This window comes from Pelobates fuscus, chromosome 7 (genome assembly GCF_036172605.1).
Source record: "Pelobates fuscus isolate aPelFus1 chromosome 7, aPelFus1.pri, whole genome shotgun sequence".
NCBI classification, from domain to species: domain Eukaryota; kingdom Metazoa; phylum Chordata; class Amphibia; order Anura; family Pelobatidae; genus Pelobates; species Pelobates fuscus.
Window position 1 is genome coordinate 199,990,066 of NC_086323.1, and position 22,856 is coordinate 200,012,921.

The 22,856-nt window shown below is 42.6% G+C and overlaps 1 protein-coding gene across 1 annotated transcript in view; it reads left to right on the forward strand.

Annotated features, from left to right (window-relative positions):
* The window catches only part of LOC134568453 (oocyte zinc finger protein XlCOF7.1-like), a 42,534-nt gene extending 31,405 nt beyond the window's left edge, over positions 1 to 11,129 (forward strand). The window contains exon 3 of the mRNA XM_063427054.1: positions 8,393 to 11,129. Within this exon, the coding sequence (XP_063283124.1) occupies positions 8,443 to 10,221 (1,779 nt within the window). The 5' untranslated portion in view covers positions 8,393 to 8,442 and the 3' untranslated portion in view covers positions 10,222 to 11,129. The remainder of the gene's footprint in view (positions 1 to 8,392) is intronic.
* Positions 11,130 to 22,856: the final 11,727 nt, after the last annotated feature.

Here is a 22,856-nt window from a genome sequence, read left to right on the forward strand (position 1 = left end):
ACTGGCAACAGTGTCAGCCTGAATATTCATCAAAACGACGGCCTCCAGATAACGGGTAGCGTAGTCCACCACGGTAAGAATGTATTTCCTACCGGATGGACTGGGGTTAGGTAGAGGTCCCACCAGGTCGACCGCTACCCCGCTAAAAGGTTCTTCGATCACTGGCATGGGCTGCAGTCGAGCTTTAGGGTGGTCCCCCCTCTTTCCTACTCTCTGGCATACGTCACATGTGCTGCACTAACGATGCACGTCCTTGGAGATCCCCGGCCAAAAGAAGGTCTGGGTGCAGTTGCCACCCAGGTGTCCTGCTAAGGGGATGTCGTGTCCAATACGAAGGAGTTCCAACCTGTATTTCCGGGGTACCACAAGTTGGCACTTCTGGGATGGGGCACATCCTCTCTTCCTACCTGTGGTTAGTCTATATAATCTATCTTTGTCCCAAATAAAGCTCTCCTCAGCTTTCTCCCTATATTTCTTATGGAACTGGTCCTCTCTAGTTTCCCTCCCAAATTCCTCAGGGTGTCCCAAGCTAGAGGTCTAGCAGTCAGGGGAAGGGGTGGTGAGGAACTTACCTGGGTCTCCCGTCCTGGTGCAGGATCCTCGTCACCACGGGTCTGGGAATGGGTGGTCACCGAGCAAGCAGTAGCAGGAGTGGTAGGCAAGTAGGCTGAAGTCAGTGGTCCAATATCGTTGCCTAGCAGGACTTCTGCAGGTAGATTTTCCATGATGCCCACGGTATTCTTTCCCAATCAGACTCCCCAGTCGAGGTGAACTCTGGCAGTGGGCAGACGGAATATAGCTCCTCCAGCCACCCGGACAGCTACGGTGCGGTTTGACAGGTGTTCTGGTTTGACCAAATGTCGTTGTACCAGAATGATGGTGATGCCTGTGTCCCTGAGGCCTTGAGCCACTTGGCAATTTACTTGTACCTCCTGACGGTGCTGCTGGCGATTGTCCGGGGAGGCAGCTTGAACTGGATCTGCCTTATATAGGATACCCAGGCATTCCTCAGTGCTCATCTCGGTGTCCATGCAGTGAACAGCTGGTGCCCGAGGGGTTGCAGTCTCGGTGGCGGGTGAGGGGCACCTCCAATTTGAGGCAGAGGACCCCAAAGGGCGTGGACCCCAAAGTGCGTACTCCTCAGCTAACCGGGCAGCGTCCTTTAAGGTGAGGGGGCGGCAGTCTCACACCCAGTCCTGTAAATCCCAGAAAAAGTGTTCCATGAGAAATAGCTGTAGCTTTTCTTCTCCAGTGTTGGAGTTGCATCCCTTTACCCAGTATGATGCAACTTGCTGCAGCCATGTGGGAATCCGCAACTCTTTTCTTGGATTCCCGGAACCGGCGGCGATAGGTCTTTGGAGTAACTGCATGCCTGGTGAGTCGGGCCTCCTTAACTTTAACTGGGCTTATTACTGGCACTCCACCCTTGGCTCTCCAGCAGATCCTTCAGTGTTGGTGTGGCAAAACCAACCTCGACACTGGGCATTGGAGAAGACTGCCAGCCTCCTGCCATGTGACTATGGCCCCTGGGTTGTATTGCCCTTTAAAGACATTATTTGGGCTTATTGGATGTTGAAACACTTTTTCTGCCCCTTTGAATACATGAGAAGGTGTGCCCCTCCCCCTTTTCCTGTCTTTTGTTCTCCAGCAGGGCGTTGTCCCAGGGACACTGCCAGACCAGTTGGAACTTGTTGCTATGGTTTAACCCCATGGCAATTTGACTGTGTTTTGTGGTATCTGAGCACTGTCCAGATGTAGTGAGTGCTCAGATCCAAGAAATCTGGGAATAGGTTGAATGTGGGGGTTCTGTTAAGTATAATAGGAATTATGTATTTTTGTGTTTTTACTGTTGTGAACAGAGCTATTTTCTGTATGCTGGAGGTAATTGGCTTACCACACCCAAGTCATGCTTGCAGGTGGTCACAAAGGGATTTCCAACTAACTTTTCCCACTGAACCAATTTGTATGAGTTTGACATGTTTGTACGCTGATTCTGAAATTGAATTTCATTATGTGAATGTGATGTATACTTTTAGAGTTATGAATATTGTGTAAAACTGTGTATTTTTGTGCCTATGATAATTACATTAGACCATTGTGTACAGTAATTATATCACAGTCAGAGGGGAGGATTTTGTGTGGGAGTGTCTGAGTGTATTGTATGTATTGATTTGGTTGTTCTGCAAAACCCTGTGGGCAGTACTATGTGTGTAAAATGTGCATAAAAGCAGAGTGTTTGATTAAAAGCTTCAGTTCTACTTCACCCTCAATTTGGAGTGCCGTCTCTTATTGGGGGAATCTGCTACAAGGAATTGCTATGCTCTGCATACTCTCTTGCTATATTCACCGCTAAGCTCTTGTAAGAGCTTGTTCCTGTTTTGCTCTTTGAAGGAGTCTACGGTGGTTATGGCGTCTGCTGCAGTGCTTGGAGTCCTCAGGAAGCACTAGGAGCATCCTTCAACGGAGGTACCCAGTCGGGGTGCCAGGTGATCCGTTACAGTCGGTCTTTTCAGTTTGGCATACTGATGCTCCATTCAACGCTTGCTCTGTGGATGAAAGGACCATCCCGCTGCTGCCAACAGTGTAACGGCTACCCAGGGTAGTAAGGGGTATCTGCCGTAGGTGCAAGATGCTGTGTTGTAGGGGAGAGGTGAAGTCCTATCTGTTGGATCCCTGGAGCAATAGAGAGGCAGAGCTCTGTAAACAGCTTGTGATTAAGCTGCAAATTCCCTTTCAACGAGACACAGCTATGTTTTGAAGGGTGAAGAAGAACTGACTACTGGCACGTACAGCCTCTTTTTTTTTAGCCTCTTTTAAACATAGTAATGCTCACAGGGTTTTGAAGAACAGCCAATCAACACATTACAACACAGCTAACACATTCATTACATCATAAATCCTCCCCTCTGCCTGTGATACAATTATCTCAACACAATAGACTAACTTAAGTATCACAGGCAGGAAAATGCAGGATTATCCTCGGAACCGGGGGGATCTGGGTGAACCACATATCCAAAATTCACCCAGATCCGTTCAGTAGTTTGGAAGATATGGTTCAATGCAGATTCCACAGAACATGTACAGGCTATATGAAAAATAATAGTCAAGCAAAATTCAGTTTTAATACAAAGTAAAATTGAAAAAGTGGAAATGGACACAAAACATATTAAAATAAAAAAATATGTAAGAGATAAACAAGACTACAGTAACAATCAAGTGAGGACTTACAATCTACACAAAAAATATACCACTGAAACATCCACCATAAGGAATAGGAACCAAGATTACGAACACACTCACCATACCAATTCTTATCGCTACAACAAATCACAATATCACTCTTCTCCACCACCACCATACCGTCACCGTCAAGTCAACTATTACCCCATAATAGACAAAGACCTTCCACTTACTCCCAAAAAAATCACGATAGAAAGTATCCATCACCAAACAGACAAAGAGTATCACACAATCACAAAGCATCTAACTATCAAACCCACAAATATCACAAATCACCAGACTATCAAAATTTTCCTCAACATACCACTACAAACAAATCGAGTTACACTCAACCTTCAACACCTACACCCAGACCACAAAGGTCTAGATTTGGTCACAAATACTTAGACCTCCCAAAGTCACCACCTAATTACACTCACAATAATGGATATCAATTACTGTCTATTGATTCTGAGATTGAGGAGAATTGTTTAGACATTCGTACACAGAATCTACCTCACACACAGACCCCATACTTACCCAGAGTAAGGAAAAGAAGCTTAAGTATAGAGGAAGGAGAGGTGGCAGAAGACTACAAAAGAGAAAGGAAGGAGAGACAATAAGTACGATAGATGAGAAAAAAATTGGAATTTTTAATCTTTCTCAAAAAGTTTTAACATCCACTCAGTTTCTAGTTTTAAGTAAAGGTCTTAAATACGCTCCCACCAATTCTTTTAAACCCTTTCAAGCATTTCTGGACATTAACAAATTTGTGAGGAAAGCTACAATAAAAAGATTTTTTACTCAAAAAAGCAACATTTCCACAGAATCAAATCCAGTCTCGCAACATCACAATTCTGACACCTCCATTGAACGCCCTACTACACACACTGTTTTAAAAAAATCCTTCCAAATTTTATCCTTATAATTTTAAATCAGGGCCTATAGAAGTCTTTGAAAAATTGGTCCTGAAGGATTTTGAAAAAATTAAACATAAGTATGATCAACAGAATCTTACTCCGAAGGAATGGAAAGCCCTCAAAGAACTCCAGAAAGACGAAGAAATCGTCATCAAACCCGCCGATAAAGGTGGTGGTTTAGTTATTCTATCAAAGTCTATGTATATAAAAGAAGCGAATCGTCAACTTAATGATCCTGAGGTATATAATAAATTACCCTATGACCCTACCTCTAATATTAAAGATATTTTAAGTGAATTTTTGATAAAAGGATTAGACATGGGTATTCTCAACAAACAAGAATTTGATTACCTTAATATTCTCTATCCTAAAATCCCAGTCATCTATTTTCTTCCAAAAATACACAAAAATGCAAAAGAACCCCCTGGAAGACCAATAGTATCTGGTATTAATTCTGTTTTATCCAATCTTTCCGAGTATATTGATATTTTATTACAACCTTTAGTCAAAGAAACTAGGTCATACCTGAAAGACTCCTTGACTCTTTTATCTTTTTTAAGTGATTTTAATTGGTGCCCTGATTATATACTAGTAACTTGTGATGTACAATCCCTGTACACCATAATCCCACACAATATTGGATGTCAGGCAGTAGAAAGGATTTTAAAACAAAACAGTTCAATTCCAGACTTTCAAATTGATTTTATTATACAAGGTATTTACACTATTCTTACAAATAACTATTTCTGGTTTTTAGATTAATTTTATATACAAAAGAAGGGCACAGCCATGGGTACCAGGTTTGCCCCCAGCTATGCCAACCTCTTCATGGCAGATTGGGAAGCCTCAGCTGTTTGGGGTGACCATGGCTGGCGGGCAAACCTGGTTTCTTATTTTCGTTACATTGATGATCTTTTTTTTATCTGGAAGGGTTCAGAAACGTCTCTTAAGCTGTTTTTAGATCATCTAAATGTAAATGATAGGGGCATTGTTTTATCGTCAGAATTTAGTAAGTTGTCAGTCAATTTTTTAGATTTAAATATTTTTATTCTAGATGGGCGTATCCAAACTAAAACTTTTTTTAAAGAGGTATGCACCAATGCGATAATAGACCAGACCAGCTGTCATTATAAACCTTGGTTGGAAGGCATTCCTAAAAAGCCAATTTCTCCGCCTCCATCGAAACTGCTCATCTACAGCTGATTTTAATGTTCAATCTACCTCATTGAAAAATATGTTTTTAGAAAAAAACTATGAGGTAGACAAATTAGATAGAGCTCTAGGGGTGGTTAAAGAAAAGGAGAGAAAGGAGCTCTTAAAATATAAAGTCAAAAAAGAAGACCCCCCACAATTACCCATTATCTTAGATTTTAAAAATAAAAATAAAACTTTAAAAAAAATCATAAATAAACACTGGCACATTTTAAAACGGCAAATGCAAAAGAATAATAAGCGCTCTCTTCTCAGGGGTGAGCAGCAGTTCACCAACAAGATGTTCCCTCTACCTTGTGATAAATGGACAGATAAAATAGAAAGGTGAACAGCGCTAAAAATCAGAAAATGTACATACGTTTAGTAGAAATACTGGCCAGCGGAGTAACTTAAAAAAAGAGAAACAAAAATACAAATAATGGTACAGTATGTATGAACGATATAATTCCACAAGAACAAAGGTGTTATATTCACACTCACACTTTGAGGAGCTATATCAGCTCGGTGTTAGGAGCCTGGACGGAATAATCCCCGTCTATGGATTTCTTGAGGTTCAAGACCGTTGGTGAATTTATAGGTGTAAGTATTCGTTATATGAAAAACAAGAGTAAAATACGCCACATGGTATAGTACGTAAATATAAAATATTGTAAAAAAAGTGGATGATCCTACTTACATATACTAGAGCAATGACCTGCTCTAGTTTGGAGAATTTCAGGTGGAATAATCCCCACCTTGGGATATAGTGGACCCAGGTATAGCAGCAAAGCAGTATTAGATAGGAAGGAGGACAAGAGAAGTGACTGGATAGTTTTAAAAAAAAATATCTATACTTTAATACAATAAGTAAAAAGTGAATAATAAACTATAGAACCAGTCCTGTATAAAAGTCCAAAATTCTTCCTCACTTGACGCGTTTCGCCGAAGCTTTCTAAAAGTGAATGCATTTTAAAACAGGACGATCTTTTAAAGGATCATATTCCAGATAGACCCAATGTTATATTTAGAGGAGCCCCCAATTTCAGAACTATCCTGACTAAGAACTACACTAAAAACAGTATACAACAAAGACATTTTTTTTTATCCAGGCCCAAAGGCTTCTTTAAGTGCAATAAATGTATTGTGTGTAAAACCACAAAAGGTACCACACATTCTAAAATTACTAATTTCTCCTCTACCATTACCAAAACCTCTTACCCGATTAAATACTTTATTGGGTGTAACACTAAAGGCGTTATATACCTATTAGAATGCCCATGTGGACTCCAGTACGTGGGCATGACTAAAAGATGTCTCAAAGTAAGATTGGCAGAACACTGCCGTAACATTAAAAGAGGCTACGACAATCACTCAGTCTCTAAACACTTCCTAATACACAATAAAGACCCGACACTCTTAAAAGTTATCGGGATAGAACAGGTTACCCTTCCATGGAGAGGTGGAGACATTACAAATATCTTAGGCAAAAGAGAAATGTATTGGGTCTTTCAACTTAAAACTCTCTTCCCAGAAGGACTCAATGCTGAATTTGATCTTTTTAATTTTTTATAATAATTTTTTAACAATAATTTTTTACAATTATTTTTTATTATTCCAATTTTTTTTAATAAGCTATTAAACATTTTACTATTCTTGTTTACATAAACTTTTTTACAATATTTTTATTTATATTTTTTCCTATTCTGCTCTACATCCTTACCCATTTTTTTTCTCACTCATAAATTAATATATTATTTTTATTATGTCCCTTATATAACATATTTTTTTATTGTTCTTATTCATCATATTTGTTTTTTACATATCCATCTCATATAACATTATTTGTTACTTATATTTTATGTTATATTTATTACATTTGTTTATTACATATCCATTCATTTTCATATTGTGAGAGGAATCATCTCTATTCATTAATTTTTTTGTCACTTTTACATTTTTCCTTTCCATAGATAAAAAAATTATTTTTTCCTCACTAGACACTCTCAAGTGTGGCATAGAGATCGCATTCTCTACGCCCACCTGCTCACATCAGACGGAGGCGTACCTTCTGAGGTTAAATGTGTTTAGAACTACTGAACGGTGTCTTTGTGCACCAAATACCGGCGCAAAGGCACAGTGTAGAAAAGTACACACACACACACACACACGCGCAGCCATTATACAGGTTAACTGGGGTGTTTTTGTTACACGTTTTGTCACAAAGCATTTGACTTGTGTGCCTACTAACAGTGGCTGCTCACTGTTTACTAGACATGGCCCTACTCGCGGTATAGCTAATCTTTACTTAATATTAGTAAATGTGGCTGAAAGACCAATTTAGGTCTTTCAGCTTTTTGGTAGATAGCTCTCTAATACTGTGGGAATTAAAGAGTTATCTACTAAGCGGCTGCTTATTTTGTTATTTTGAAGTGATTTCCCTATCCACATTTGTTTGCAGGGCACTTGTTCTACTCTTACCCGTATTTTACTTCCTTTTGCAGCCTTCTAGCCCTTTCCATGAGTTTTTTATAGGCATTTTTGTGCCCAAAAATTCGGGTCCCCATTGATTTTTTTCAAAGTTCTGCCGGACCCGAACAACCAGGTGTCTGCTCAACTCTAATCCCAGTACATTTCAACGGGCAGGTCAAACCAGGTATCTACTACAATTTCAATAGTATAAGTGCTAGAGGGTAGGAGTGATAGAAAAAGAGTAGTAGATACTTGGCACAGCCTTCCAGTGGCAGAGATAGAGGGGGGATAACAGTGAAATTATGTGCTGCATGTGTTTAGAATATATGTGATATACACAGTATGTGTAATTTGTTCCTCTAGCATAAATGCAGATATGTGAGGCTTTATGCGCTAAATCTAATTTTGCAAAGCAAATTAAAGTAAAAAGGAGTATACACAATTTTGCTAGTGAATGGGTAATGCACACAAAATACTTGATTTCTTCGCAATCACTATGACACCTGATGGTCATATCTCTTATAAATTATACAAATATTGTCTGTTTTTCTAAGTATAGCAATTTTCTTTAACGCCCAGTATATTTCTTTCAGGTGTATTTGTCAAGAGAGGTGACAAGAAAAGAAATACATGAAGCAAGGCTATGAAGAAATCTATTAAAAACAGAACCAAGTCTAACTCTGAAAAACCAAGTATTTTGTCAGATTCCTGTATGTTCTCAAAGGAGATGGTAAACATAAACCCCAAACATTTCTCGTGTTCTGAATGTGAGAAATGTTATGTCACAAAAACAGTGTTCGTTTGTCATCAGAGAACTCACACAGGAGAGAAACCATTCTCATGTTCTAAATGTGGAAAAAGTTTTGTCACAAATGCAGATCTCGTCCGTCGTCAGAGAACTCACACAGTAGAGAAACCGTTTCCATGTTCTGAATGTGGAAAATGTTTTAGGCAACATTCAACTCTTGTCAATCATCAGAGAACGCACACAGGAGAGAAACCGTTCGCGTGTTCTGAATGTGGAAAATGTTTTAGGCAACATTCAACTCTTGTCAATCATCAGAGAACTCACACAGGAGAGAAACCGTTCCCATGTTCTGAATGTGGAAAATGTTTTATCACAAAAGCAGATCTTGTGAGTCATCAGAGAACTCACACAGGAGAGAAACCATTCTCCTGTTCTGAATGTGGAAAATGTTTTGGGCTACAATCTCATCTTGTCCGTCATCAGAGAACTCACACAGGAGAGAAACCGTTCTCATGTTCAGAATGTGGAAAATGTTTTAGGCAACATTCAACTCTTGTCAGTCATCAGAGAACTCACACAGGAGAGAAACCGTTCCCATGTTCTGAATGTGGAAAATGTTTTATCACAAAAGCAGATCTTGTGAGTCATCAGAGAACTCACACAGGAGAGAAACCATTCTCCTGTTCTGAATGTGGAAAATGTTTTGGGCTACAATCTCATCTTGTCCGTCATCAGAGAACTCACACAGGAGAGAAACCGTTATCATGTTCAGAATGTGGAAAATGTTTTAGGCAACATTCAACTCTTGTCAATCATCAGAGAACTCACACAGGAGAAAAACGATTCTCGTGTTCTGAATGTGGAAAATGTTTTATCAAAAAAGCAGATCTTGTGAGTCATCAGAGAACTCACACAGGAGAGAAACCGTTCTCGTGTTCTGAATGTGGAAAATGTTTTGGGCGACATTCAACTCTTGTCTGTCATCAGAGAATTCACACAGGAGAGAAACCGTTCGCGTGTTCTGAATGTGGAAAATGTTTTAGGCAACATTCATCTCTTGTCAGTCATCAGAGAACTCACACAGGAGAGAAACCGTTCGCGTGTTCTGAATGTGGAAAGTGTTTTTGGCACCTTTCATCTCTTGTCAGTCATCAGAGAAAACACACAGCAGAGAAACGGTTCTCTTGTTCTGAATGTGGAAAGTGTTTTTGGCACCTTTCAACTCTTGTCTGTCATCAGAGAACACACACAGGAGAGAAACCGTTCTCATGTTCTGAATGTGGAAAATGTTTTAGGCAACTTTCACATCTTGTCAATCATCAGAGAACTCACACAGGAGAGAAACCGTTCCCATGTTCTGAATGTGGAAAATGTTTTATCACAAAAGCAGATCTTGTCAGTCATCAGAGAACTCACACAGGAGAGAAACCATTCTCATGTTCTGAATGTGGAAAAAGTTTTGTCACAAAAGCAGAGCTTGTCCGCCATCAGAGAATTCACACAGGAGAAAAACCGTTCCCATGTTCTGAATGTGGAAAATGTTTTGTCACAAAAGCAGAGCTTGTCAGTCATCAGAGAATTCACACAGGAGAGAAACCATTCTCATGTCCTGAATGTGGGAAATGTTTTGTCACAAAAGCAAATCTTGTCCGCCATCAGAGAACTCACACATGAGAGAAACCATATGTAGCGGATGGCACTAGGCTGTCCTGCAAATTTCATGTGAATAGCTGCATTCGTATAAACTGCTGGTTTTAGATGTGTGTAAAAGAAATGTATTCCTCTGATTGTTCGGTAGAATCATTCGAATAAACTAAGGGAATGAAACTACCGAACAATCAGACCTCCCCTGTGTGAAGTGTGTCCTCAATTACCCATTGCAACATTGTTGCAAACGGGTAATTGATAAGTTAAGTAGCCGTCCTTTGTTCTCGGGGGTGGCCGCCATTCGACAAATGAACACGTGGCGACAGCCATTTTAAAACTCCCGAACAGCGGTGTTTTGCCGTCGAGTGTCTGGAACTCAAATCGGACACTCGACTAGGCGAACACCGCTGAAACCTCCACAAGCCCGGTCCGTTCGGTTCCTAACTACCGAACAGCCCCTCGTTCGGTAGATAGACAGAACCAGACGAGGGGATTCAGGTGAACCCTCCCTAGCCTCTATAGCTAGAGGTTTTCATGCCATTTATTCCCTGACTCCAGGACCGACCGCAGGGCCTATTCACATGGAACCGCATTCGGCTGTTTCACTCAGTGCGGTCGGTCATTTTATTCCCTCCATAAATTTCCCGAACCCCTGGTCTGATCTGGGTGATTTTTGGATATGTTGTTCACCCAGATCAGGGCTACCAGGGGATGTATGATTTAAAGGGGTACCCCTACGTTTAGGGGTACATCCAGAAACAGGGGGAATTGCTGTACTGGATAAGGGGATTATGATGCCAGCTGAGGGGAGGAGATGTGTGGGAGGTTACCAGGACAGGATTGGCTACTGTATTAATGAATGTAATCCCTCCCTTGCATGGGAGCATGCTTTAAAAGGCCAGTGTGGAATAAAGCTTTCAGTTCTGCTCCTGAAACTGTGTGTCGTCCAGTTATTAAGTGTTCTTGCATAGCAAGACCACTTAATGTTATCTCACATATATATTATTAAGTGTTCTTGCATAGCAAGAAAATGGTTTTAGGCAACTTTCAAATCTTGTCAGTCATCAGAGAACTGACACAGGAGAGAAACCATTCTCATGGTCTGAATGTGAAAAATGTTTTTACACAAATGCAGAGCTAGTTCGTCATCAAAGAACACACACAATTGATGTAGATTAATTTAAGAATAAACAAATATGTTTAAATGTCTATCTGTTCCTGTCCAAATCTGAGATGATTAAATTGCGTATACGCAGAAGTAAATTCGCACTGACACACGGAGTTCAGGTTAAAAACACTTTGAGAAAATGTAATGGCATCTGATTAAAAGCGGGCTCGCAGACCCTTATAAGAGCAAAATTACATCATCATTGAATATCAGATAACAACAAATAAACATCATTAATTGGATTAGGTGTTAAGTGGTTATGTCAATGTCCACCCATCAATATTATTTATTGGCTCAAGTGCTAAGTGGCTGACTAGGTGTCCTCCCACCGGGAGGTGGCGTCATTCTGGACACGGGTGTGGACAGATGGTTCAAGCGCCATCTTACCCAGCACGAGGCTTACTCGGTGGGAAGGGGGGCTTGCGCATCATTTTTGGTAGTTAGTGATGTCAGACTCGTGGTCAGGTTCAGGGTCTTTTTTATGAAAGAACATTTCATTAGTGCAGCTTTCTCATGGCCTAGCTATAAAATACATTGTTTCATATTACAGGAACTTGATAATTCCGGTGTTAGTCATGTCCTTCTAGAAAATACAGTCTCTATTCATTATTCTAAATGCTGTTAGAAAATCTGTCATGTAATGAAGTTAAGATGGAGTTAGTACAAACATTCAATACAGGTTTAATAAAGGTTTTTAATAATTCTACATCAGTCCCCCCTATGAAATGTTAGATTCTAAAAAAGATAAACTTTATTTGTTAATACCAGAAGACGTGTTAGCCCAAAGGCACAGAAACCCAGTGACCGCTAGCTTGGTGTTATTGCAAAGTGCAATTCTGTCCCTTCCTTTCCCTGACAGGCTGCAGCACATCCGTCAATACGGTCAGGAAATCTCTTCACTCCGCTGGTGGCCCATGGTGGCTAGTCCACCACTTCTCCGCACGGCAGTCAGTTCCATAGAGACGGACGCTGTCCCTAAGCTGGTTCCCTACCTAGAACTCTTGCACTTTATCAGTAAAAGGGATAGTTTGCAGCGGTATACAGGGTGAGTTGAGATCTTGGAAATCTTGGTCATCAACTGTCAGATGTGCGAAAGTTGGTGTCGCTTGGTCTACAGTCTTCTGTAGAAATTTTCTCAGACAAGGGAGGACACAACAAACGAGAAGAGCAAAAATAAAAAGAGAAATTAGTATTGCCATACCAATATGCATTAAAGCTTTTTGCCATCCTGTCATCCAACCAAACCATCTTTACCAGGGATTTTTTATCCCAGAATTCCTTTTTAACTCTTCAGAGAGCTCATTTAATTTCTCTATGGCCAAGGTGACTTTACCATTAGGACCTGTGTTTTCTGGGATGTAAGTACAACAGGTCATGGTGTCGGGCAATATTTTACATACACCCCCTTTTTCAGCTAGAATCATGTCTAAGGCCATCCTATTCTGTAAGGACATTTGAGATGTAGCCTGCAGCTGTTCGGTTAAACCCTGGAGGGCATCTCTGGTGTAGTTAACAAAGCGTTGTTGGTTGTAATAAATGTAATTTATCCAATTTAAATTCTTGTTTGCAGTAACTATGGTAAAAAGTGATTCAAACCCCGCAGCAACTTCATCTCTTGCTTTAAATTCATTAGGCACCCCCCTGGGCACCCCAATGGCATCAATGTAAACGTGAGGGTCAAAACTGCCTCTTACTGGGGCTTCACGCTTAACCTTGGCTGGTGTGTGTATGGACTCATGTACGTCAGGGTGTGTGTCAGAGATAATATGTATAGGCATGATGGCTTTAGCCAGAGTACACTCCCCCCACCATTCCTTGTCCATCCTGGATCTTAGCTGTAAATCCCCACACAAGCAGTAAATATACCCCAATGACCTAGTATGGAATTGTAACAGGTACATAGGGACAGTTCTGTAGGTGGCACAATACCCTTTGGAGAAGTTACCCAAGAATTTACCAATTCCATCATAATTAGCATAACAGGTGTAGTTACCTTTATAAACTGTAACACCGTCTGGGGGTTTGACATCCTTGGTTAGGAGAGGGTATTCTACTGTCCATGCCTTGCAGAGGGACCTATTGAAGTTGTAGTGGTAGGCAAAAAGACTCAAAACATATTCTTCTATATCTACTGGCAAGGTTAATGGTACGGTGCCGAGGTGAGGCCGGGCACCACCACACACATAGCATGCAGTTCTGTTATGTTTGTTGGCATTATATTTCATCCATTCTAACCATAAATTAACATCATTAAAACCTGTTTCAGTGGCCATGGTATCTTCAAAGGTGGGGTTAGCAATGGCCATCATGTCTTTAAAGGACTGGATGGGTGGTCTTAATGGATTTGAGACCATATGGGTGGCCCCTTGCCACTCTGGGGAGTGGCACATATCTTTCAGGTAGAAGTGTCCTAATTTGTTATAGGAACCTTTCTTCCAATACATTCCCATTACATACTGGTCTGCATCTGTTGGGCTGGGATGCTCAATATTTAGGATTAATTTCATGGGTATACCCCCTCCAGGCTTCCTCAGAGTCATTCTTTGGAGAAGGGATCTACCGTGATCATCTACTTTAGACAAGGCACTTTTTGGTTTGTAACCCCAGGCAGGCCTGGCATTCCATCCCGCCGCCCCCCAATGGTTACAATTGTGCCCCCATTGTTTGTAAACTACACAAACATAGGGGTCTTTTACATGAGGGATATCTCTATAGATATTTTGAATTTGTGACGTAGGGAATGGGCAGTCTACAATGTCACAGTAATCAAAAGTGTATGTAGCCACACGGGTACATGAAGAATTGTACCAGAAGGTATACCCACTGGCATCTTTAGTAATGGCTACTTGTTGGGCGTTAATTAAGCTAATTAAGGAGATGATGTACCAGAGGTACATGGTTGTGCGGTATCTGCTTCCTCTGGGGCAGGAGTCTTCTTGCAATGGGAAGCGTGGATCCAATGTGGCCTGCCGGCCAACTTGACGGAGGTTGAAGTGATCAGGAGAACTTGGAATGGTCCGTCAAATCTTGGTTCCAGGGTATGTTTCCGCACAAATTTCTTGACCAGAACCCAATCTCCGGGAAGCAGGTTGTGGGTACCCATATCAAATTCAGGATCTGGAATTGAAGAGAAAACTTGGGCATGTATTTTGTTCAAGGCACTTGCAAGTTCAGTTACATAGTCTACTAAAACATCAGTTTGAAGCTGCAACTGTTGCGGGTAATAACAACCTAGTCTGGGTGCAGTTCCAAATAGAATCTCATATGGGGATAGTGAGTGCTTCCCTCTAGGTGTGTGCCTAACGCTGAATAAAGCTATTGACAAGCTTTCTGGCCAGGGCATCTTTGTTTCTTGTGACATTTTTAGCATTCTGGCTTTTAGGGTGCCATTCATGCGTTCCACTTTGCCACTACTTTGTGGGTGGTAAGGGGTGTGAAAAGCTAGGGTCACTCCTAGAGCAGTCCAAATCTCTTTAGTCACTGTTGCTGTAAAGGCTGGGCCCTGGTCACTTTCAATGACTTCTGGAAGTCCAAATCTACATACAATATCTGCAAGTAGACGTTTTGCTGTTGTCTTGGCAGTGATATTGGCCACTGGGTAGGCTTCTGGCCAGCCTGAAAACATGTCCACTATTACTAGTGCATATTCATGAGGCCCACTCTTGGGCATTTGTATGTGGTCAATCTGAATTCTCTGGAATGGGTACATAGGCTTAGCCAGGTGTTTCAAGGGCACTTTGGTTGGTTTTCCTGGGTTGCATTTTGCACAAATGACACAGGCCCTACAGAAGCTGTTGATCAATGTTGTGATTCCAGGTGCTTCATAATACTTTTGTATGAGGGCGGCCATTAAGTCTTTTGACAGATGTGCAGGTCCATGTGCCCATTGGACAACTGCTGGATATAAATTCTTAGGAAGGCAGAATCTAAAGTTGTTGTAGTATACTCCATCCTTTAGGACTGCTCCTTTCTTCTTCCATTTCTGTATTTCTTCGGGGGCAGTTGTAGCTTGCTGTTCCCGTAAGATTCTTAGGTCAGTAGGAAGAGTCTGCAAGGTAAAAATAGGAATTTCTTCGTGCCCGGACACTTCTTCATCCACTTCCTGCAATTTTCTTGCTGCTTGCTTAGCAGCCTGATCAGCTAAGTGGTTGCCCTTTGCTTCATCTGTGTCCAATTTCCCATGTGCCTTTACTTTCAAAATGGCCACTTCTTCAGGGAGTAGGAGGGCATCCATTAGTTCCTTGATTGCAGAACTGTGTTTGACTGGTGTGCCGGCAGTGGTAAGAAATCCTCTTGTTTTCCAAATTAGTCCGAAGTCATGTGCCACACCCAGAGCGTATCTTGAATCTGTATAGATGTTGGCACGTTTTCCTTTGGAGATCTTGCATGCTGAAGTCAGGGCTTGCAATTCAGCTTCCTGTGCAGACATTGCTGGTGGTAAAGATGATGATTTGATAACTTCATCTGTTGTGGTTACGGCATATCCTGTGTGGTATTTTCCTTCTTCATCAGCATACCTTGAACCGTCCACAAACAGAGTGAGATCAGGATCTGCTAATGGATTCTCATGTACAGTTGGTCGATGTATTGTCTCCATTTTCATTTGTTCAAAACAGTCATGAGGTGTATCTGGGTCATATTCATTCACTATGACTAGATCTTGAAATTCATTTTCCAGGAAGTGGCGTGGCCATGCTTCAAGGTGGTCAGTTGTTGGGTATTTGGCAATGCCATTTTCCTGTAGCTGTGGTTCATCCATGGTGGCCCATAATTTTGCCATGGGCCCAAGATCATTCCATGATTTTGTTTTCAACTTGGTGACAGGGACATGTGGAATAGCAGTATCCCAATGAAGGTACAAGTATTTGAGTTCTGAAGGTAGTTGAATCAAGACCATGCTGTTGCCTTCAGAGTCACAGTAGAAGTCTTGTGCAGTGAGTTTCACCTCCACCCAATGATAGAGTTCATCTTCATAGCAAGGTTCAGGAGTGATGTTTGGTTTGTACCACATGGTACAGAAGGCATATCCTGCTCCCTCGCAGAGAGGTGTTTGTCCATCATGAAAGGATAAATCAGGATGCATTTTCTTGATGGTACCAGTAAGAAGGTAGATGTAGGTTTCATCCATGATAAACCTATAGTGGATACCCCCCTCAGGTAGTGGGAGGAGAGTGGACGGATTGAGAACTTGACATCTTTGTATGGTGATGTTGTCAGGTAATAGGAGGTGACACTGGAGGCGTAGGTGTCTTGCAGGAATGTCATGGCAGAAATGTCATGGGGGGCCAAGACAACTAGAGGGTGGCCAAGGACCAGGTCTGCAGTTCTTTCAATGAGTTCTCTTGCTGCAAAAACGGCCCGAAGGCAAAAACGGCCCGAAGGGTCCCTCTGGCCACAATATCCAGCTGGCAGGAGAAAAATCCAATAGGCCTTTGACGGCCTCTTAGTTCATTTGTTTGAGTAAGGACTCCTGTAGCATGGCCTTGTCTTTCAGAGACCAATAACTTGAAGGGTTTGGTATAGTCTGGTAGGCCTAGAGCAGGAGCAGATGCAATGGCATGTTTTAGTGTACTGAAGTTGTCTAGTGCTTCATTGGTCAGGCAGAATGGGTCTGACTTGAGTGCATCATAGAGTGGTTGCATGAGCAGAGAGGCTTCTGGGATCCATGCTCGGCAGTAGGAAATGAGGCCTAAGAAGGCATGTAGAGATTTTGAAGTCCTTGGAGGTGGAATTTCCAGCACTGCTCTAACTCGGTCACGGGTGAGATGTCTAGTACCTTGGGATAGACAATGACCAAGGAAGATGACAGTGGGTTGACAAAATTGAAGCTTGAGGAGTGAAGCTTTGCATCCTTGGTCTGCTAAATAGCAAAGGAGATTAATTGAACATTCTTCTGTTGTGGGTATGTCATCTCCACAGAGCAGCAAATCATCCACATACTGGAGTAGGACAACTTCTGGATGGTCTGATTGCCATGGGTCAAGGATAGAGCACATGGCCTTTGCAAATTGACTTGGAGAATTTTGTGCCCCTTGGGGCATGACAGTCCATGTATACTGTTGCTTTTCATGTGTGAAGGCAAACAGGTATTGGCAAATTGGATCCAGTGGTACACTGAAGAAGGCATTGGCCAGATCAATGACTGTGAAGTATATTGCAGAAGGTGGGACCCCAGAGAGCAGAGTGTGTGGGTTTGGCACAATAGGGGTGTCCAGGACTGTAGCTTCATTCACTGCACGGAGATCCTGGACCATTCTGTATTTCTCTGGTTCACCTTTTGGAGTCTTCTTCTTCACAGGAAACAGTGGGGTGTTGCATTTTGATTCACATTTCACGAGAGCACCCTTCTCCAAGAGTGCTTTGATTTGAATTGAAATAGCTGCAGCTTGAGCTGGTTTTAAAGGATATTGTGGTTTCCTTGGTAGCTTTGCTCCTGGAATGAGTTTTACCACCACAGGAGGGACCTTTAGGTGTCCTATGTCCTCTGGGCCTGAGGACCACAGCTTTGCAGGTACTTGTGTCTTCAGTGAATCAGGGAAATTGGACCTCAGTTCCTTTGCCTCCCCATGGGGTTCTTCTAAATGGAGCATCAGAGGCAGGGAGCACAAGGCTGAGGTGTCTGACACAGATAGAGGGGTAGATAACTCTACTTGTCCATCTGGAGTGAAGATGATAGATGCCTGCAGGCGTGAGAGGACATCAGCGCCTAACAGGTTAATGGGGCATGTGGAGGATACTACAAAACGAGCAAGCAAGCTAGGGTAGTTGCCAACTCGTAATGGAGTTGTTAAAGGACTGTGTCTAGGTAGGCCATCCACTCCTACACAAGAGACATCAATATTTGACAGAAATGATGGGTCTGGCAGATCTTGTTCTCGTAGAACACTTCGGGCTGCACCTGTGTCAACAAGAAATGTAGTAGGTTGTCTTTCAACGGGTAGAGTCACAGTGGCAAGTGGCCCCCCCTTATCCCCTGTAGACACTGCCATGACAGGGGTTAAAGACACAGGCTTGCCAATTTCCTAATCATCTGGTTCCTCTACAATTGGAACTGTCTTTGAGGCCTTGGGGCCAGGAGCAGGCTTGGACACTTTCTTGGGTTCTGGGCAATCATTTTTGAAGTGTCCTTTAGCTTTGCAATTAAAGCAAAATCCATCCTCGGGTTTGGTGCCTTTTGGGACAGGTCCGGGGCGGGACACCATGAGAGGAGCTGAATTGGGTCTTCTAGGAGTTTGGGCAGATTCCAGACCCCTAGCAACTAGGAGTAAGGTATCCAGAGGGACTACTTTATATTCAGGGCGTGCAGCAATGATTCCCTTTCGTATGGAGTCTTTTACACCTTGGACAAATGCACCAGACAGCATTTGAGAATGGATCTTGTCTGTCAGATCAAATCCCAAATCTGTAAACAGTTGAAACAGTCTTGCATGAAACTTTTCCACTGATTCTCCTTTTTCCTGTACAATATCAGTAAGGCCAGCTGCCTGATCAGCAAGTTTGTCCTTAGCCCATTCCTTTAGTTGGTTGCTGTCAGGATCGGGACAGGGATCCAACACGCAGAGTACAAAGAGTGGAAAGGTACGTATACCGGGCCTTAGAATGGCCGGACTAACGTACCGAGAGTAATAGAGAATAGTCAGAGACAAGCCGAGGTCGAGGGAACGAGAAGACAGATAAGCGAGAGACAAGCCGGGTCAAGGGATAACAGAGATAAGCAGGGTAGTACAACAAGCCGAGTCAAAACCAATAGAGCAAACTAGAATACCAGAGCACTGAGTGACTAGACAAGCTAGAACCACGACAGGGCAATGAGCTGAAGAGAGAAGTAAGCTTAAATACCCTGGCTCCGGATGGTAGACACGCCTCTGACAAGTACCGATTGGATATCGGACACTTGAGTGGCAGGTCGCTCGTGATAGCGTCATGACGTCACGTATTGAGCGTCCCGCTAGAAAAGGACGTGGATTCCTCGCGGTCGGTGTTTAAGTGACTGGATGGACCGCGAGGAACGAAGGAAACAGCTCGTTTGGACGGATAAACTACTAAGTCTCTACCTCTTTTAGAGGTAGAGGCCTCAGGTACCCTGACAGTACCCCCCCTCTCAGATACGCCCACCGGGCGGAAGGAACCGGGACGAGATGGGAAGCGGAGGTGAAATGCTCTGCGAAGGCGAGAAGCATGAACGTCCTCCTGAGGTACCCAACTCCTCTCCTCAGGACCATATCCCCTCCAGTTGACCAGATATTGCAATTTTCCCCTTGAAATTCTGGAATCAATGATGGAGCTGACCTCGTACTCCTCCCGACCCTCCACCTGAACAGGACGAGGTGAGGAAACCTTAGAGGAGAATTTGTTGCAAATAAGAGGTTTCAACAAGGAGACATGAAAAGAGTTAGGAATGCGTAAGGCAGGTGGCAGAGCAAGACGATACGCAACCGGGTTGATACGAGTGAGAACCCTGTAAGGACCTATGTAGCGAGGAGCAAATTTCATAGATGGAACTTTTAGGCGAATATTCTTAGTACTCAACCACACCCTATCCCCAGGAACAAAGACAGGAGCCGCTCTTCTATGCTTGTCAGCGTGTTTCTTGAACAACGAGGAGTTATGTAACAGAATTTGCCGAGTCTGATCCCATAATTTCTTCAGGTTGGCGACATGATCATCAACCGACGGTATCCCCTGAGAAGAGGAAACCGAAGGAAATATCGAAGGATGAAAGCCATAGTTCATGAAGAAAGGGCTAGAGCGAGTTGAATCACAAACAAGGTTATTGTGTGCGAACTCCGCCCAAGGAATCAAACCGACCCAATCGTCCTGGTGTTCGGAAACAAAGCAACGTAGATACTGCTCGATCTTTTGATTGGTACGTTCAGCAGCTCCGTTAGACTGAGGGTGATAGGCAGAGGAGAAGTTCAATTTGATTCCCATTTGAGAACAAAAGGATCTCCAGAAACGTGAGACAAATTGAGAACCTCTATCAGAAACAATCTCCGAAGGAATCCCATGTAGGCGAAAAACTTCTCTCGCAAAAATCTCTGCCAATTCAGGAGAAGTCGGAAGTTTAGGTAATGGCACGAAATGGGCCATCTTAGTAAATCGATCCACCACCGTGAGAATAACAGTCTGTCTCTTGGAAGAAGGCAAATCTACGATAAAGTCTATGGACAAACAGGACCAAGGTTTCTCAGGAATGTCCAAGGGGTGTAACAGACCACAAGGAGATGTATGAGGTTGTTTAGTCTTGGCACAAGTCTCACAAGCTGCGACGAACTCCTCAATATCTTTTCGTAGTGAAGACCACCAGAAATCCTTGGATATCAGAGAGTATGTCTTGCGAATACCAGGATGGCCAGCTACTTTACTTTCGTGAAAACATTGTAAGAGCTCCAGTTGGAGTTCAGGAGGGACAAAGTTTCTTCCCTCAGGGGTGTTTCCGGGTGCCAGATGTTGTGATTTCAAGATCTGGTCAAGTAGCGGAGAATGGATTTTGAGACTGGTATTAGCAATAATATTGCATTTGGGTACAATGGAGGACAAAAGTGGTTCAACTGAGGCAGAAGGCTCATATTGGCGAGATAGCGCATCGGCTTTAGAATTTTTAGACCCAGGTCTGTAAGTCAGAACGTAATTGAAATGGGTAAGAAATAACGACCAACGAGCCTGCCTGGAGGACAAACGCTTGGCCTCTCCGATATAAGACAAATTTTTGTGGTCCGTTAGAATGGTAACAGGATGTAATGTACCCTCCAACAAATGTCTCCACTCTTTCAAAGCCTTGATAACCGCTAGTAATTCTCTGTCACCAATGTCATATCTGCTCTCTGTACCAGACAATTTTTTAGAGAAAAATCCACATGGATGTAATGGTTTATCAACACCCAACCTTTGAGATAGGACAGCACCTAAACCAGTCTCTGATGCGTCTACCTCAAGTAGAAAAGGCAGGGAAGTGTCGGGGTGAACTAAAATTGGAGCGGAAGCGAAAAGCTCCTTGAGAGTTTTGAACGCAAGAAGAGCTTCAGTAGTCCAATTCTTAGTATCAGCCCCCTGTTTGGTCATATTGGTGATAGGTGCGATAATTGAAGAATAACCCTTAATAAAGCGCCTATAATAATTAGAAAAACCAATAAATCTCTGTACGGCTTTAAGACCCTTGGGTAAAGGCCACTCTAGAATGGACTGAAGCTTATCCGGATCCATCTTAAATCCCTCCCCAGAGATCACATAGCCGAGAAAGGTTACCTGGGTTTGATCAAAGCTACATTTCTCCAACTTGCAGTACAAGCCATGCTGGAGAAGCTTGTGCAAAACCCTCCTGACTTGCTTGTGATGAGTCTCAATCTCACTAGAATGTATGAGTATATCATCTAGGTATACAATGACGCAATCTTGCTGAAATTCCCTAAGAACCTCATTTATCAGATCCTGGAATACAGCTGGTGCATTGCATAACCCAAAAGGCATAACTGTATATTCATAGTGGCCATATCGAGTATTGAATGCCGTCATCCACTCATGTCCCTGCTGGATTCTCACCAAGTTATATGCCCCTCTGAGATCTAACTTGGTGAAAATTGTAGAGCCCTTCAAACGATCGAAGAGTTCGATGATCAAGGGAATCGGGTAGGCATTTTTAATGGTTATCTTATTTAGGCCTCGATAATCAATACAAGGTCTTAAAGAACCATCCTTCTTTTTAACAAAAAAAAATCCAGCCCCGGCAGGAGAGGAGGACCTCCTAATGAATCCCTTGTCTAAATTTTCGTGAATATACTCCTCTAGAACTGAGTTCTCTTTCGTAGATAACGGGTATACATGACCTCTGGGCGGCATGGTACCAGGGAGTAGGTTAATTTTGCAATCAAAGGACCTGTGTGGGGGTAAGGTATCGGCTTTCTTTTTGTCAAATACTGCCTTTAAATCTAGATACTGAGACGGAATTTGTGTCTCTGTAGGATTGTCAGAGTTAGCCGAGGTGTTGGTTAAGCAGAGAGGTGAGACCTTCCGCAAGCATTTCTCTTGACAATTCTGTCCCCATGAAACTATCTCCCCTGACTCCCAATTAATAATAGGGTTATGTCTCCTCAACCAGGAGTACCCCAGGACTATGGGAATAGACGGAGAAGAAATGAGCAGTAAGGATATGTCCTCTCTATGTAGGATGCCAGCAGTTAAGTTAATCGGTATGGTCTCACGGAAAATAACAGGCTCAAGTAACGGTCTACCATCGATGGCCTCAACAGCCAGTGGTGTCTCTTTTAACTGGGATGGAATAGCATGCTTGGCAGCAAAACCCTGATCTATAAAGCTCTCAGCAGCTCCAGAATCGATTAGTGCCATAGTCTTTACTACTCCCTTTTCCCACTTTAAAGAAACGGGTAACAGAAGCCTGAGCTCTTTGTAGTTGTGAATAGAGGACAAAGTAGAAACACCCAAGGCCTGTCCTCTAGAGAAACTTAGGTGCGAGCGTTTCCCGAACGATTAGGACAAT